The sequence below is a fragment of the Ranitomeya variabilis genome, chromosome 8, assembly GCF_051348905.1.
Source record: "Ranitomeya variabilis isolate aRanVar5 chromosome 8, aRanVar5.hap1, whole genome shotgun sequence".
Classification (NCBI taxonomy): Eukaryota; Metazoa; Chordata; class Amphibia; order Anura; family Dendrobatidae; genus Ranitomeya; species Ranitomeya variabilis.
The window spans coordinates 83,690,344-83,707,081 of NC_135239.1; the positions used below are offsets into that span (position 1 = coordinate 83,690,344).

Consider the following 16,738-nt stretch of genomic DNA (forward strand, 5'->3'; position numbering starts at 1 on the left):
GATGAGCTGGAGTCGGACGCTCCTGATTCACGAAGCCTCTTCATGGCGTACACCTCTGTGTGCACCTTGCCACAAATCCTACTATTGCCCCAGCAGGAGTAAAATTTTTGGCGTAGCAAATGCCACCGCTCGTCCAGAATTTGACCAGCAGTGGTCACCATGCCCATCTCTCCCCAGCTCCACCCATTTTTGTAGGCGCTGAGTGAAAAAGGAGTGAGAATTTTAAAGGTTGCGTAAGTTTAGCAAAGTCAACAGTTGCTCCAAAATTATGCAACTTTTCAAAGATTTTTAAGGTAAAATACTGGCGTACATTTTTTCATGTATGTGTATCTTGTCCTCCATCTGTACATTAAATGCTCAGGTATTATACCGAGTAAAATAACAATGTATTTTTATGTTTTCGCATACTAAAAAAGCCCAAAATACATAGTGTATTTTATGTACTTTTAGCTGATTTTGCTGGGATGTTTTTTAAGGACATGTGATATACAGCTTATAAAAAGTTGTCTTTTATAAAAGAAATGTGACATGAGTGAGTAATACTTAAAAGTAATAAACTAAGCATTACTTTCCCATTGAAGCCCTTACTGCTCCAGAGCCACTCCTATACTGCTCGGTACAGAAGCGGTGATGTCCTCTCTGCAATATGTGGTGACTAAAGTCAATAACTGGCTTTAATGGTCTTGTGCCCTCTACCTTGGTAAGACCACTGAGGCCAGTGAATGACTGCAGTAGTGATGGGTTGTAGAAAAGGTGGCATGGCTGCAGCTTTCTCTCATCGGCAGAGCGTAGCGTAGAGTTGAATCTGGAGCAACAGTGGCTTCTATGGGTAATTAATACTTTTTAAAAAATTTCCAAGTATTACCTAACTAATGACTTTTTAAAAGACAAAAATTAAACAAAAAATAAATGTTAATAGGCACAACGCCACAACAAGCCAGCAAGCTCTAAAACTGCACTGGAACGGAAAACTGCAATTAAAGAGTTTACTAATGTTGCACTTCACTAATTGTCGTAGAAAAAAAAAAACAACTTCCAACATAAACATCCACTGTGATTTTGATGAGGATTTTTATTTTTTCCCTTCAGAGGATTATAAAAGCTAACATTCCCTAAACAATACCTATTGCCAGAAGCATAAAGTTTCACATTACTTTAAGCGATGTATTAAATTCGTTAAGGGCTTTTGATCCAAAATTTCAAGTAAACAATATTTTGTTAAGTTTGCTTAAGGATGATATGTTCATTCATTTAGGTTTAATTTCCAGATTATCAAACTTCTCAGGGTACAATATTAATCCTACATCAATCTTTCAACAAGCATCGTATTGTTATTATTTTAAATGGTTCAACAATATTAAAACGTCAAGCTAAATTTTGGATGATCGTATTCTGTACTCGATACAAGTATGAAACATTTAAGGAATGAATGGTTACATTTACATTTTGCCTAGTAGCAAAACAATCAATAATGTATTGCACGATTGAATGGGCCCAGTTTGTGCATTGAAAAACATTACAAATCAAAGATGGCTGTCTCCATTTAACAAATAATTAAACTATTGGTAACATTCTGTACATACATATCTGTTGATTTTCAGGCTCCATATTCACCCCGGTCTGTATATCCTGCCTTTATAAAGATGAATTAAGCTCCTTTATACGGGGTTGTATCTCAGTTCTACAAGTGCCTTACTGTACTTTATAGTACTTTGTGAAAATCAGGATGACTTTGTGTTGTTTGTTAAAATGTTTCCTTTTTGACAGCTCAATAGTTTTGTACCGTTAATTCTTATTTCTGAGTAATAATTTAAAAAAACCATATAAAGTCAAACTTTTCAATGATCTGTTACAGGAGAGAGTTGACTTTCAGTTCAGCTGGTCAGTTGGCTAAAAATAACGATCTTATATATACATCTTCGTGTTTCAGTACAGTATGTAGTAGAGAACAAATGTCCATGTTTTATTTTTTGTTGATTGAGAAATGCATTGTATAAAATGATTCCCTTTGAATATTTATGGACCAAACCTTTGTGAAATCTGATTAAATTTGTGTCAATAAACGATTTGTATTTAGTGGACTTTTATTCATAGCTTGTTTTGCAATCTGCTCTTTGCTTTCAGAACTTTTCTTAAAACAGCCAAAAGGTAACTGTAATTAACATATGACCATTTCACATTTTTACTGCTTATTTTTATTACCCCCCCCCCCCCCCTACTTTTTAGCTTACTTTTTTAACTTCTAGGGAAAAAAACAAAGCCTGGCAAATGTAGTTTGTTCTAAAAATGGGTGGATATTAGTTCATCATACTGCATGGGAAATATCTGTGTTTTATTTATATTTATGTACTTTTTGATAGTTAAAAAATCATATAGTTGAGAGAATTGGTTGTTGCATGAGTATCTCATAATTTTAATCATTAAAGGGTGTATTCAGGACTATTTTGTTTTTACTATGGGCTTAAATGCTAACAGGTAGCTAATTGCAAACTACCTGCCTGTTCTACCTGGCGCCGGCAGAGAGCGGTCATTGACTGCTTCTTCCACTGTTTCAGCTGCTCCACATCAACAGAGTAGCTTTTCTTCTTCCTCCTGGCTGCTCTGTCTTTGGGGCGTGACCACTGATGACTTGCTGATTGACAGCTGGCTCCCTGCAATTAGGCAATGGAGAGCAAGCTGTCAATCAGCATGACTTCAGCAGTCACACCCCATCAACAGAGCGGAGTGGAAGAGAAGCCGCTGCTCTGTCGATGTGAAATCAGCGGAAGCTGCTGAATCACTGGCAGCAGCAGTCTGTGACCATTCTGCAATGGCAAAAATCGGCAGCGGGCACAACAGGCAGGTAGGTGGCAACTACCTGCCTGATACTTCTTAGGGCCTTGTTGAAAATATAATTTATTCTGGAAAATGCCTTCAAGCACAAGCAGAAAGCCATTGGCTGGAACCTGGTATATGGAGTCGTGCCTTGGAAGATGGTGATATAAAGGGTTGCTGTATAAATTTTAGGCATTTTTTTTTTGCCATAAGTTAAAAATAACATTTTGTGTCATTTTCTATGAAGCCATATTGATACATTTTACCCATTTCCAGATTACATATTCTCTTCTAATTGTCAATTGTAATTGTGCTTTTCAGAGGAACTAAACCCATATAAAATCACCTGACCAAATGAGGAGTAAAATTACATATTTACCATTTAAAATAATTTTTTACTATACTCTTAGAACTTTCTCTAAATATATTATATACAAGAAAATTGACAGCTTAGGCTAGTTGGAAATTGACCTATTTTCAGAAACATATTTAGGTTGATGTCCTTCGCCACATGCTTAGATTTTATATAGATCTAATAGATAAATACAACAAAATCATAATGGAATGTTACAGTCAGCTGCAGAATGTTAGCATATACCAATCATTTATCACTATACTTACCAGTCTTTTATCATATATGGAAACAGATAAGTTGTCATTGAAGCTGTAACGTGTGACACCATTTTGGACCTATTTTGCTTAATGCTTTAAAAAATTGTTGAATTTGCATCCATTTTTTCTTATTGCTCAAGTGCCTCTATAATAAAAAAAGCCTCCTCTTCTGCAGGCTACAAATGACTACATGATCGGCCTACATATAAGGTTTGTATAATTTTGCATAGGAGCTACATACATTAATTAATTGTTTTTTCAAATATAGAAACAGATGATTTGCAATTTTTCTAATTTCATTTATCTTCGCAATAAAAAAAACTTGTTATTAAAAGTAACATACAATCTAATGTCATCATCATCATCGTCATTGTTGCGCCTGCTGTTGAGAACACTGCAGGATTACCTGGAAAAATTCAAGTACCCTGCAACCCCCTAGCCTATATGTCAGCTGGTTACAGACTGAGGTACGAGAGTCTGCGGCCCACTCATAGGCTTCACATTTCTGTAACTCACGGTCTGTAGCCTGCTGACAGGCAGGGAGGCTATGTACGATCTCAATCAACCTAGTAGCCCTGCAGCAGACTACGATTGCTCCTGCAGATAATGGGAGCCATTCCATTATTCATTATATTTTTACTAAAAGAGCTCTAAAGTGGAACTTCACATTAAATTAGGCAGTTTAATATTTTTGGGTTTAGTTCCTCTTAAACAGAAGAAATATATATATATATATAAAATAAAAATAATCAAATCACCATTAAAGTAATTGCTTACCCCGTTAGTGCCAGGTTGCTCTGTAGTTTAATACATTTTTGCTATGATTTTTTTCAGGGAGAACAATGTTCGGGGTTTAACAGCCATACAACCCGGCGTTTGAAAATTCCCTAAAGTATTTAAAGAAGGGGAAAAGTTTGATCGGAAAACCTACTGCAGTGAAGACAAAGACAAAATTAGCCAAAAACTAAAAAAAACCACTATACATATATAAATAAAACATTTGTCATTTTTTTGGAATGTTGGAAATTGTTTTTTTTTTCATATGCATAATTGGCTGATAATTCTAATGTTGTGCTAAAGTTTAGATATGGAAGGCATAACAGTTTATCAGTTCAAGATTTAGAGATTTCTCTATAACATCAAATATGTATATACACAATGGAGCAACCTGGCATTAATGAATCTTATACAGTTTGAATGCAAAGTTTATAGATGACTTGCCTGATTTTAAGCACAATAAAATTGTTAACATAAATGTAAAAAGAAACAATTTATAACATGCTTGCAGAAATGTATTCTTAAAAAATGTGAATTATGTATCATTTATGTCTTTTAACTTTTCATTAGTATTGTTTTTCCTGTTAGGGTCAGTCCCATGTAGCAAATTTGTAATTTACTTTTTTTATTTTAATTTTAATTATGAGAAAATTACTAAAACAAGCTTAAGAAAACTAGATTACAATTAATTAAAAAACTACAATTAATTAAAAAACAAAAACCTACACACTGATAATAATTGGTTTATTTGAGTAAATATTTAGAAATATTGTGAATGAAAAAAAGGATCAGCTTAGATTCATTCAAGAACTTCAGCTTTAAGAACAAATTGATGCAAAAAGAAACCCATCTAAGACCACATTCACACGTTCAGTATTTGGTCAGTATTTTGCATCAGTATCTGTAAGCTAAAATCAGGAGTGAAACAATCAGTGGAAAAATATAATAGAAACACGTTCCACTCCTGGTTTTGGCTTACAAATACTGATATGAAATACTGACCAAATACTGAACGTGGCATGAAACATAAAGAGAAATTTTAAGTTGTATATATTTACCAGGAGAAGAGAACTTGGCTTAAGGAACAAATTAAAGCACACTACATGGGATGACTCTAAGAACAAAAAATAAAAATAAAAACAGAAAAAATCTGCATGAGGTTTTAATACACTTGTTCTCTATTTGTGTGAATAACTTTACTTGTTGTTTGCTGTAAAATAAATACCTTTTTTCCATAAATAAATTCAATGCAGATACATAGTGTTTATAAAAACAATTCATAATTAAGTTGTGATTTCACTGTTTATTTCTAATTTTGGATTTATATTTTCAATGTATAGTTGACATTTAATGTACATATGTGAAACTGATATCAGAACTTCTTGTAACTAAAATGAAGTACAAAACCTGCCACCGGATCAAGTATGTAAATTTATTTTCAAATGTTTTAAAACTCCATAAGAATTTCATCAGTTCTTAAAGAATGTAATTCAGCACATGTCAAAGTGACCTAAAAGAAGCATTCTACTGTATGTGTATTATTTTTATATATGTACATCATGCTTACAGAGCCCACATTTCTGGTGGTCACATACATTTCTAATCTATCCTCATACATTATGATCATTCATATGTCATCTATCCTATGAATGGAATCTGTTATAAATGTATGATCACAATGTATAGTGATATAAGCAATGGAGGGGTCCAGGTCTCAAGATAACAATCATGTGTCACCTACAGTTTTGTGAAAAAGTGTTTGCCCACTTTCTGATTTCCTATTCTTTTGCATGTTTGTCACACTTACATATTTCAGATCACCAAAGAAATTTAAATATTAGACAAAGATAACACAAGTAACGACAAAATACAGTTTTTAAATGAAGGTCTTTATTATTAAGGGAGAAAGTAATCCAAACCTACAGGGCTCTGTGTGAAAAAGGATTTCCCTCTAAACCTAATAACTGGTTGGGCCACCCTTAGCAGCAGGAACTTCAATCAAGTGTTTGCGATAACTGGCAATGAGTCTTTTACAATGCACTGGAGGAATTTTGGCCCATTCTTTACAGAATTGCTGTAATTCAGCACCAATGGAGGGTTTCTAAGCATGAACAGCCTTTTTAAGGTCATGCCACAGCATCTCAATTCCATTAAGGTCAGGACTTTGACTAAGTCACTCCAAAGTGTTAGGTTTGTTTTTCTTAAGCCATTCGGAGGTGGAGTTGCTGGTGTGTTTTGGACAATTTTCCTGCTCCAGAACCCAAGTATGCTTCAGTTTGAGGTGATGAACAGATGGCCGGACATTCTCCTCCAGGATTTTTTGGGAGACAGCAGAATTCATAGTTCCATTTATCACAGCAAGTCTTCCAGGTCCCGAAGCAGCAAAACAACCCGAGTCATCACACTGCCACCACCATATTTTAACAGTTATTATGATTTTCCTTTTCTGAAATTCTGTTACTTCTATGCCAGATATAATGGGACATACACCTTCCAAAAAGTTAAACTTTTGTCTTGTTAGTCCACAGAGTATTCTCCCCAAATTCTTGGGAATCATCAAGATGTTTTCTGGCAAAAATGAGACGAGCCTTTATGTTGTTATTGCACAGTAGTGATTTTCTTCTTGGAACTCTGCCATGCAGGTCATTTTTGCCCAGTCTGTTTCTTATGATGGAGTCATGAACACTGACCTTAACTGAGGCAAGTGAGTCCTGCAGTACTTTGGAAGTTGTTGTGGGGTCTTTTGTGACATCTTGGATGAGTCGTTGCTGCGGTTTTGGGGTAATTTTGGTTGGCCAGGCACTCCTGGGAAGGTTCACCACTGTTCCATATTTTCACAATTTATGGCTCTCATTGTGGTTTGCTGGAGTCCCAAAGCCTGAGAAATGGCTTTATAACAGTTTCCAGACTGATAGATCTCAATTACTTTGCTTCTCATTTGTTCCAGAATTTCTTTGAATCACAGCATAATATTTAGCTTTTGAAGATCTTTTGCTCTGCTTCACTTTTTCAGGCAGGTCCTATTTAAGTGATTTCTTGATTGAGAACAGGTGTGGCAGTAATCAGGCCTGCGTGGTGTGGCTAGGAAATGTGAACTCGGCTTCCCAAAGATGTGATAAACCACAGTTAATTTATGTGGGTGGGAGTGGGGCACTCAATTTTTCACACATAGCCCTGTAGGTTTGAATTTCTTTTTCCCTTAATAATAAAGAACTTCATTTGAAAACTGCATTTTGTGTTTACTTGTGTTATCTCTGTTTAATTTTTTTTTTGTGATCTGAAACATTTAAGTGTGATAAACATGCAAATGAATAGGAAATCATAAAGGGGGCAAACACTTTTTCACACAACTGTATATGTGATTTAGTAGGAAAAGCCCTTTAAATCTCTGGACAATTTGTTAAGAATGGGAGACTCTGTTCCTTTCCAGCTACTTGTTTTCCATCTATCTCCACTCCTCTTTTTTATTGACAGCTCTGGCTTTATAGAGCTAGAGAAGGGCAGATATATGGTAGATGGAAAACAAGTAGGTAGGAAGGTGCACTTAAATGTTTGACCAAACCAAAGGTGGATCAAGCTCCTGTACTTGGTTTGAATAGTTATTCTGTACTGACAGATTCCCTGTTAAGGGGGTTGTCTCATCATTTGCTCTCAGCAGCACACTATTCTCCTGCACGCCACCTTCCTATTTAGTTGGGGGTCATGGAGGGCAGTGTACTCCTAATTGACAGTTTAGACCAGTGGTATGGTTGTGCCAGTGGTCTGAACTGTGAGCTCTCCTAAACTACAAGCAGAAGCAGAGACACTGAAGCCACGCGAATCCAGACATCTGCATAACTTCAGAACGGGGTTTAAATGTTCTATTGTAAAGACCTTATCAGCACTTTGCTTCTTGCTTAGGAGACCAACCATCACTGAACGACTGTAGCAGTGGTTGGTAACCTCGAAAATAAGCATTAAACTATAAAATTAAAAGTCTCTCAGTACTTGAGAACAGAGAAGGTTTTAAATAATATGTAAATTGAAAAGTTGGTTGTTTTTACAGAACAACCCTTTAATACAATGATGGTTGCTGGTAACAAAAATAAGAACTGTAGAAATGTAGTCTTTTTGTCAATGGTCAACAAAATCAACTTAACATGGGAGAGACAGAATTGTATTCAGAAAGTGAACACAGGTCTAGCAGTATAAGATTCTTAAACACGGCCAAAAAGAACCACCAGGAAGAAGACCAGTAACACAGACATAGGCAAACATGAGACAAGATGATGAGAGGACAATGATCAGGAACAATTAAAGTACAAATTACGTATCAAAGGTCAAGGTTCAAAATGAAACTGAACAGTAGATTGACTACAGGCACCACACAGGTGTCATTAACAATAGATCTGTATCACAAACAGTGCAATGGCCGTCAAGACTAAAACATGATATTGGTTGGAATGTAATGAGGAGGTAAGTTACAGCCTGGTGGTAAGACTATAATTCCATACACAAATCACTACAGCAAGCTATCTAAGTAATTCAAAATTATTTCAGCTCTGAAGCCTGTAGAATTTTATTTAATCAAAAGTGGTGTGATCTATAAGTACCATGTGCTAGAAAAATAGCATGAAAATCCTGTCTGTGTCACTAATTTCTCTAACCTTGAGAGAAAAGTGGCCAGAAAAAGCACAAAGAAGATTTATCTTATAAAAATGAATTGCAATTTTTATTTAATTTTTTTAGTTTTTTAATATTTTTAAAAACATTTTTCTTTAACTTTTGGAATGCTTCAATAGTCTCCATTGGAGACTAGAAGCTGCAATAGCCCGATTGGCTCTGCTACATAGAGGCGATGTTCAGATGGCCTCTATGTATCAGATATACTGACTTGCTATGAGTGCCGACCACTGGGTGGCGCTCATAGCAATCCGGCACTGTCAAGCATAGAGGTCTCAAGGTGACCTCTTGTTGTCATGCTGACGAAACGATGACCCCCGTTCACGTGCTTGTCCATCTGTGCACGTATTTCCGTCCAGAAGCGCAATTTAAATGCCGCTGTTAGAGTTTGACAGAAGCATTTAACTAGTTAATAGCCGTGGGTGGATCGCAATTCCACACGTGGCTATTGCGAACATATGCCAGCTGTTCTAAAAGCTGACATGTCCTAGAAAAGATGTGGGCTCACCGCCGGAACCCACATCAAAGCAAGGGATAACGACATCGGCGTACTATTACGCCCGATGTCGGTAAGGGGTTAAAAAATAAAAGCATCAACTTATCACAACTCATTCATAAAGTCTAAGAAAGCTGCACCTTGTATTAGAAAAAAAGAAAGAAAAATCTTAAATCTTATTTTTAGGAAAAGGGTAAAAATCAACCACAAAGAAATCCAATTCTCATTCAAACTGAACCCTACTACAATGTAGTGTTTATGAACAGCAGATTATGTCTCTATTTTTTATAACAAGCCAAGATAAAGCTGGCAGTTGAGGGATGCAGCCCACAGCTGTCTGCTTTAGCTTGGCTGGTTATCAAAAATGGAGGGGACCCACTCTGTTTTTTCTTAAACTATTTATTTACACTACATTACACTGGAGCTAAAGCAACCGCAGGTTATTACGCTGTTCTCTGCGAGAAATGGCTGGCTCCTGGAAACTGAAGTGACATCAGTAAGGTAATCTCACCTGAGTTCATAGCAGCAGGTTCTCATGCTGCGCAATGCTATTGCTGGACTGATGAAAGACCACAATTCTGGCACTCAGTACTCCAGCATTCATAAGTTCGGCACTTGCACTATTGTGAGACCTGATGGCTGTGAACTCAGATAAAGGTTATCAGAGTTCACAGCCGCCAAGTCTCCTGTCAGCTGTGAAGCCCGGAAACATCATGGGAAACACGTTAAAGTTACTTGAGTTTCCAGCTGTTGGAAAGCCTGTAGGCTCTGAACTAAGGTTGCATTGGGTGTGCATTTTACAATACTAGTTAATAAATTTAAAAAATGGAAAAAAATGGCGTGGGGTCGCCTGTAATTTTCATAACTAGCTGCGGGAAAGCTGACAGCTGGGAGCTGATGTTAATATTCTGGGAAGAGGCCAAAAGAGATAAAGGTTCCAAGGCTATTACTACCAGCTCACAGCTGTTTCCTTAGCCTTTACTGGTTATTATAGGGGAGAGCACCAGAAGAAAATGACTAGCAAAGGCTAAATGAGACAGCTGTGGGTTGATATTAATAGCCTAGGAACGAACCATGGATATTGGCCTCCCCCCATACTAAGAACATGTAGCCAGGGCCGGACTGGCCATCTGGCAATTCTGGCAAATGCCAGAAGGGCCTGTCTGATCATGAGCTGCCTTGTCTGCTACGTTGTTAACAGAATCGGTGTTCGTTAGATACCAATACTGTTAAGAGTTGTGATGGAGCACAAAGTTGCTGACTCCATCACTTACCCCAGCAGGCCACGGGTATCATTAGAAATATTGATCTTGTAGAAAATCTTTCTTTCCTCCATCCAGGGTAATATTAGCAATATATCCCATCTGGTTCATGGGCCTGTGTGATTTCAAATGCCAGGACTGAATTTCAGCCCAGTCCGTACCTGCATGTAGCGGATCACTGCAGCATATCTCTGATGATGATGACGAAACACAGGTTCTAACTGCTGTGGTTTTCTGCTGTTTGCAGACCGGCAAGGAGGGAAGGGATGAAGACTGGGTGGTAGATCACACGGAGAAGTATTATTATTTATTTTTAGAGCACCATTGATTCCATGGTGCTATACATGAGGGATTACATACAAAACACAAATAGAAATTACAATAAACAGACTAATAGTGACACGCAGGTACAGAAGGGAGATGACCCTACCCTTGTGGGCTAATTTTTTACGGGATAATGGGTAAGGAGGCAATCGGTTGCAGAGCTTCGGTGTTGCTGAGGCGGCAGCTATGGTAGTGGTGAGGTAGCAGCGGGGTCCTTGCAGGCTGTAAGCTGTTCTGAACAGATGGGTTTTCAAGTTCAGCATGAAAGTTCTGAATCTAGGGGATAATCGGACGAGTTGGGGCAAGAATTCTTGCAGGCGAATGGATGAGGAAAGTACAATTGTGAAGGAGAGATGAAGGTATTGGTAAGACTAGAGTTTATGGTCGGAGATATGGGGAGATTTGTTCAGAGATATGATGAGGGGCTGTGTGGAGAAGGACGGATGCTGAGGGGGCTGTGTGGAGAAGGAGGGATGCTGAAGGGGCTGTGGGGAAGGAGGGATGATGAGGGGGCTGTGTGGAGAAGGAGGGATGATGAGGGGGCTGTGTGGAAAAGGAGGGATGATGAGGCGGCTGTGTGGAAAAGGAAGGATGCTGAGGGGGCTGTGTGGAGAAGGAGGGATGATGAGGGGGCTGTGTGGAGAAGGAGGGATGACGAGGGGCTGTGTGGAGAAGGAGGGATAATGAGGGGCTGTGTGGAGCAGGAGAGATGATGAGGGGCTGTGTGATGAAGGGGGGATGATGAGGGGGCTGTGTGGAGAAGGAGGGATGATGACGGGGCTGTGTGGAGAAGGAGGGATGATGAGGGGCTGTGTGGAGAAGGAGGGATGCTGAAGGCGCTGTGGAGAAGGAGGGATGATGAGCTTTTTGGAAAAGGGGGGGTGATGAGGGGGCTGTGTGGAGAAGGAGGGATGATGAGGGGGCTGTGTGGAGAAGGAGGGATGACGAGGGGCTGTGTGGAGAAGGAGGGATGCTGAAGGGGCTGTGGAGAAGGAGGGATGATGAGGGGGCTGTGTGGAGAAGGAGGGATGATGAGGGGGCTGTGTGGAAAAGGAGGGATGATGAGGGGGCTGTGTGGAGAAGGAGGGATGATGAGGGGGCTGTGTGGAGAAGGAGAGATGATGAGGGGGCTGTGTGGAGAAGGAGGGATGATGAGGGGCTGTGTGGAGCAGGAGAGATGATGAGGGGCTGTGTGATGAAGGGGGGATGATGAGGGGGCTGTGTGGAGAAGGAGGGATGATGACGGGGCTGTGTGGAGAAGGAGGGATGATGAGGGGCTGTGTGGAGAAGGAGGGATGCTGAAGGCGCTGTGGAGAAGGAGGGATGATGAGCTTTTTGGAAAAGGGGGGGTGATGAGGGGGCTGTGTGGAAAAGGGGGGATAATGAGCTTTGTGGAAAAAGAGGTGATTTGGGGCTGTGTGGAGAAGAGGGGGGAGTGAGAAAAAGCCCATTGGTGAGTTCACTGCCTCTGCACCATGGGACTTTCTCACTGCGCTAGCGGGGATCTCACCAAGGTCACCGTAGTTCATTGGCCTGCCTGGGAACATAGCCTCAATGACTTGCCATAACCTCGATGAGGTTAGCTGACCCCAGTGACCAGAGGTAAACTTTATACCTCCGATCACAACTGCGGGCTCGCATCATTTGACAGCGTGTGAACATCAGCTGTCTGACTGGCGGTAATGATTTTACCGCCGATCAGAAGCAGTGTTTGCCGCTCTGTCTTGCATCTGACAGAGTGGTAAACACTGGATGTATTGGCCCCCCATTCAAATGAATAGGGTCCAGGTACTGTTCTGGTACCCGAACCTGGACTCATTTTTAACTGTTCGGCCGGACCCGAACATCTAGGGGTCCGCTCATCTCTAATCCTGTGTCTAGTGTTTGACTGGTGTATGTATGGTTCGTGAGTGTGTCATGTGGCTAGCGTGTGACTGGTGTGTGTGTCACATGTATGTATCCTGTGTCTAGCATGTGACTGGTGTGTATGTGTCGTGTCTATTGTGTGTATGTGGCACATGTCTAAATAATAAAATCTTTCTGTGCTTATAGAATATCATTGTTCTAGGCAGCACTTGTCTTGTTTACACAAAATTATCTGCTGCTGATAAGGGTGCTTAACTAGATGGAAACTAAGGCTACTTTCACACTTCCATCTTCAAAATCTGCACAGGATCCGTCAAGACGTTGAAATGACGGATCCTGTGCAGATTGTGGAAAACGTGTGCACTGGGCCCGTCTTTCTGACGGACCCGTCGAGGCTATGTGCACCTGTTGTGTATGCGTCTTCGCAGCGGTTTTCCACTGCGAAAATGCATACAAAACACAAACCAGGTAAAAAAAAATCGCAGTGTTCTCACCTACCGGCGTTCCCGAGCAGCGATGCTCCCGGCAGCTAACGTTCCTAGTAATACATTGCGAAATCTCGCGAGAAGTCGCAATGTATTACTAGGAACACTAGCTGCCGGGAGCATTGGTGAACGCCGGTAGGTGAGAATACTGCGATTTTTTATTTTTTTAATTATTTTTAACATATCTTGTTACTATTGATGCTGCATAGGCAGCATCAATAGTAAAAAGAGAGAGAGAGCGAGCGAGAGAGAATTTCCCCGATGGGAAATTCTTCCACGCATGCTCTCTTTGAAAAGACGGGACCAGTTGCTGGATTCCTGCTTTTCACAGGCAGCGATGCATCCTGCGCCCATAGGCTTCCATTGTGGCCAGTGACGGGCAGCGCAGGATGCGTCGCTGACCGATTTTCCGACGTTTCTCTGCCCGATGGACCGTTTTTTTTATGCAGGATCCAGTGAAAGAGGGAACACTCTGCAGCTAGTACCCCTTAAGCATGGTGGGCCCTTAGAATGATTTTCTCTGGTGGGCCCAAACTACTCCAGTCCAATGCTGCCCACACTGTATGATGGCCCACTAGATGGCCTCTATATAGTGTAATGCACCAAATAGTCCTCAATATAGCATAATGCACTCCCCATAGGCAGACTCTATAGCACAAGGAAGCACCCATAGGTAGACTCTATAGCACAAGGCAGCACTCAGATAGACAGACCCTGTAGTATAAGACAGCACCCCATAGGCAGACTCTAGTATAAGGCAGCACCCCATAGGCAGACTCTAGTATAAGGCAGCACCCCATAGGCAGAAACTGTAGTATAAGACAGCACCCCATAGACAGGCCCTGTAATAAAAGACAGCACCATATAGGCAGACCATGTATTATAAGGCAGCACCCCATAGGCATACCCTGTAGTATAAGGCAGCACCCCATAGGCAGACCCAGTAGTAAAAGGCAGCACCCCATAGGCAGACCCTGTAGTATAAGGCAGCACCCCATAGGCAGACCCTGCAGTATATGACAGCACCCCATAGGCAGACCCTGTAGCATAAGACAACACCCCAGAGACAGACACTGTAATATAAGGCAGCACCCCATAGGCAGATCCTGTAGTATAAGACAGCACCCAAAAGGCAGACCCTGTAGAGTAAGGCAGCACCCCCATAGGCAGATCCTGTAGTATAAGGCAGCACCCCATAGGCAGACCCTGTAATATAAGGCAGCACCCCATAGGCAGACCCTGTAGTATATGACAGCACCCCATAGGCAGACCCGGTAGCATAAGGCAACACCCCATAGACAGACACTGTTATATAAGGCAGCACCCCCATAGGCAGATCCTGTAGTATAAGGCAGCACCCCATAGACATCCTGAAGTATAAGGCAGCACCCCCATAGGCAGACCCTGTAGTATAAGGCAGCACCCCATAGGCAGAACCTGTAGTATAAGGCAGCACCCCCATAGGCAGACCCTGTACTATAAGGCAGCACCCCATAGGCAGATCCTGCAGTATAAGGCAGTACCCCCATAGGTAGATCCTGTAGTAAAAGGCAGCACCCCATAGGCAGACCCTGAAGTAAAAGGCAGCACCCCATACCCCATAGGCAGACCCTGTAGTAAAAGGCAGCACCCCCATAGGCAGATCCTGTAGTATAAGACAGTACGCCTATAAGCAGACCCTGTATAAGGCAGCACCCCATAGGCAGACCCTGTAGTATAAGGCAGCACCCCATAGGCAAACCCTGAAGTAAAAGGCAGCACCCCAAAGGCAGACCCTGTAGTAAAAGGCAGCACCCCATAGGCAGACCCTGTAGTATAAGGCAACACCTCATAGGCAGATCCTGTAGTATAAGGCAGCACCACCATAGGCAGACCCTGTAGTATAAGGCAGCACCCCATAGGCAGACTCTGAAGTAAAAGGCAGCACCCCATACCCCATAGGCAGACCCTGTAGCAAAAGGCAGCACCCCATAGGCAGACCCTGTAGTATAAGGCAGCACCCCATAGGCAGATCCTGTAGTATAAGACAGCACCCCAAAGGCAGACCCTGTTGAATAAGGCAGCACCCCCATAGGCAGATCCTGTAGTATAAGGCAGCACCCCATAGGCAGACCCTGTAATATAAGGCAGCACCCCCATAAGCAGATCCTGTATTATAAGGCAGCACCCCATAGGCAGATGCAGTAGTATAAGATAGCACCCCCATAGGCAGATCCTGTAGTATAAGGCAGCACTGTTGTGAACTCTATTTTTGGGCTCCCTCTAGTGGTCACAAGCGGTACTGTGTAGTGTTGTCTTTCTGCAGGTTGGCAGCATCAGCTGGTTCGTTATCCTTGGCTGGTTTCCTATTTAGCTCACCTGGATACTCAGTTCCTTGCCTGCTATCAATGTATTCAGTGCTCTTCAGATTCCTTGTGACTACCTTGCTCCCAGTCTCTCCAAGACAAGCTAAGTTTTTGTTTGTTCTTTTTTTGATTATCAGCATTCATCATGTTTCTTGTCCAGCTTGCTAAAATGTGATTTCCTCGCTTGCTGGTTGCTCTAGGGGACTGAGTTTCTCCCCCCACACCGTTAGTTGGTGCAGGGGTTCTGGAAATCTCAGTGTGGATATTTTGTAAGGGTTTTTTACTGACCGCACAGACCCCTTTTCTATTTTCTGCTATCTAATATTAGTGGGCCTCATTTGCTGAATCTGCTTTCACCCCTGTGTATGTGCCTTCCTCTTACCTAACCGTTATTATTTGTTGGGGGCTTCTATATCTTTGGGGATTATTTCTCTGGAGGCAAGTGAGGTCTTTCGCTCTCTCTAGGGGTAGTTAGTTCCTCAGGCTGGCTCGAGACATCTAGGATTTTAGGCATGTTCACCGGCTACTTCTAGTGTGTTTGGATAGGTTCAGATTTGCGGTCAGTCCAGTTTGCCACCTCCCTAGAGCTTGTCCTATGTTTGTTACTTAGCTGGAGTAATTTGTGATCCTCAACCACTAAGGATCATAACACAGCCCCCCCATAGGCAGATGCCGTAGTATAGGGCAGCACCCCCATAGGCAGACCCTGTAGTATAAGTCAGCACCCCGTAGGCAGATCCTGTAGTATAAGGCAGCACCTCCATAGGCAAACCCTGTATTATAAGACAGCACCTCATAGGCAGATCCTGTAGTATAAGGCAGCACCCCCATAGGCAGGTCCTGTAGTATAAGGCAGCACCCCATAGGCAGATCCTGTAGTATAAGGCAGCACTCCCATAAGCAGATCCTGTATTATAAGGCAGCCCCCATAAACTAAACAATAAATAAATACCTCTCTTCCTCCTTGTTCCAGCAGTGCTCCGAGCTCCCGCTCATCTCCTGACATCGGGTGCCGGGTGGTGATGTCACCGCACCCACTGTCAGTGCCGGCGTCGGTGACGTCAGATGCTGACGGGGTGATGGGAGAAGGAGCAC

General features: G+C 41.6%; 1 protein-coding gene across 7 annotated transcripts in view; it reads left to right on the forward strand.

Annotated features, from left to right (window-relative positions):
* Window positions 1-5,613, forward strand: part of LHX9 (LIM homeobox 9) — a 69,812-nt gene extending 64,199 nt beyond the window's left edge. For 4 of the 7 annotated variants that reach the window (XM_077277974.1, XM_077277975.1, XM_077277977.1 and 1 more), the window contains one exon: window positions 4,261-5,613. In XM_077277974.1, coding sequence (XP_077134089.1) covers window positions 4,261-4,317 — 57 coding nt within the window. In that variant the 3' untranslated portion in view covers window positions 4,318-5,613. Of the gene's footprint in view, window positions 1-3,601; window positions 3,637-4,260 lie in introns of all 7 variants that reach the window. The other 3 variants (XM_077277971.1, XM_077277972.1, XM_077277973.1) reach the window with 1 other exon arrangement.
* Window positions 5,614-16,738: the final 11,125 nt, after the last annotated feature.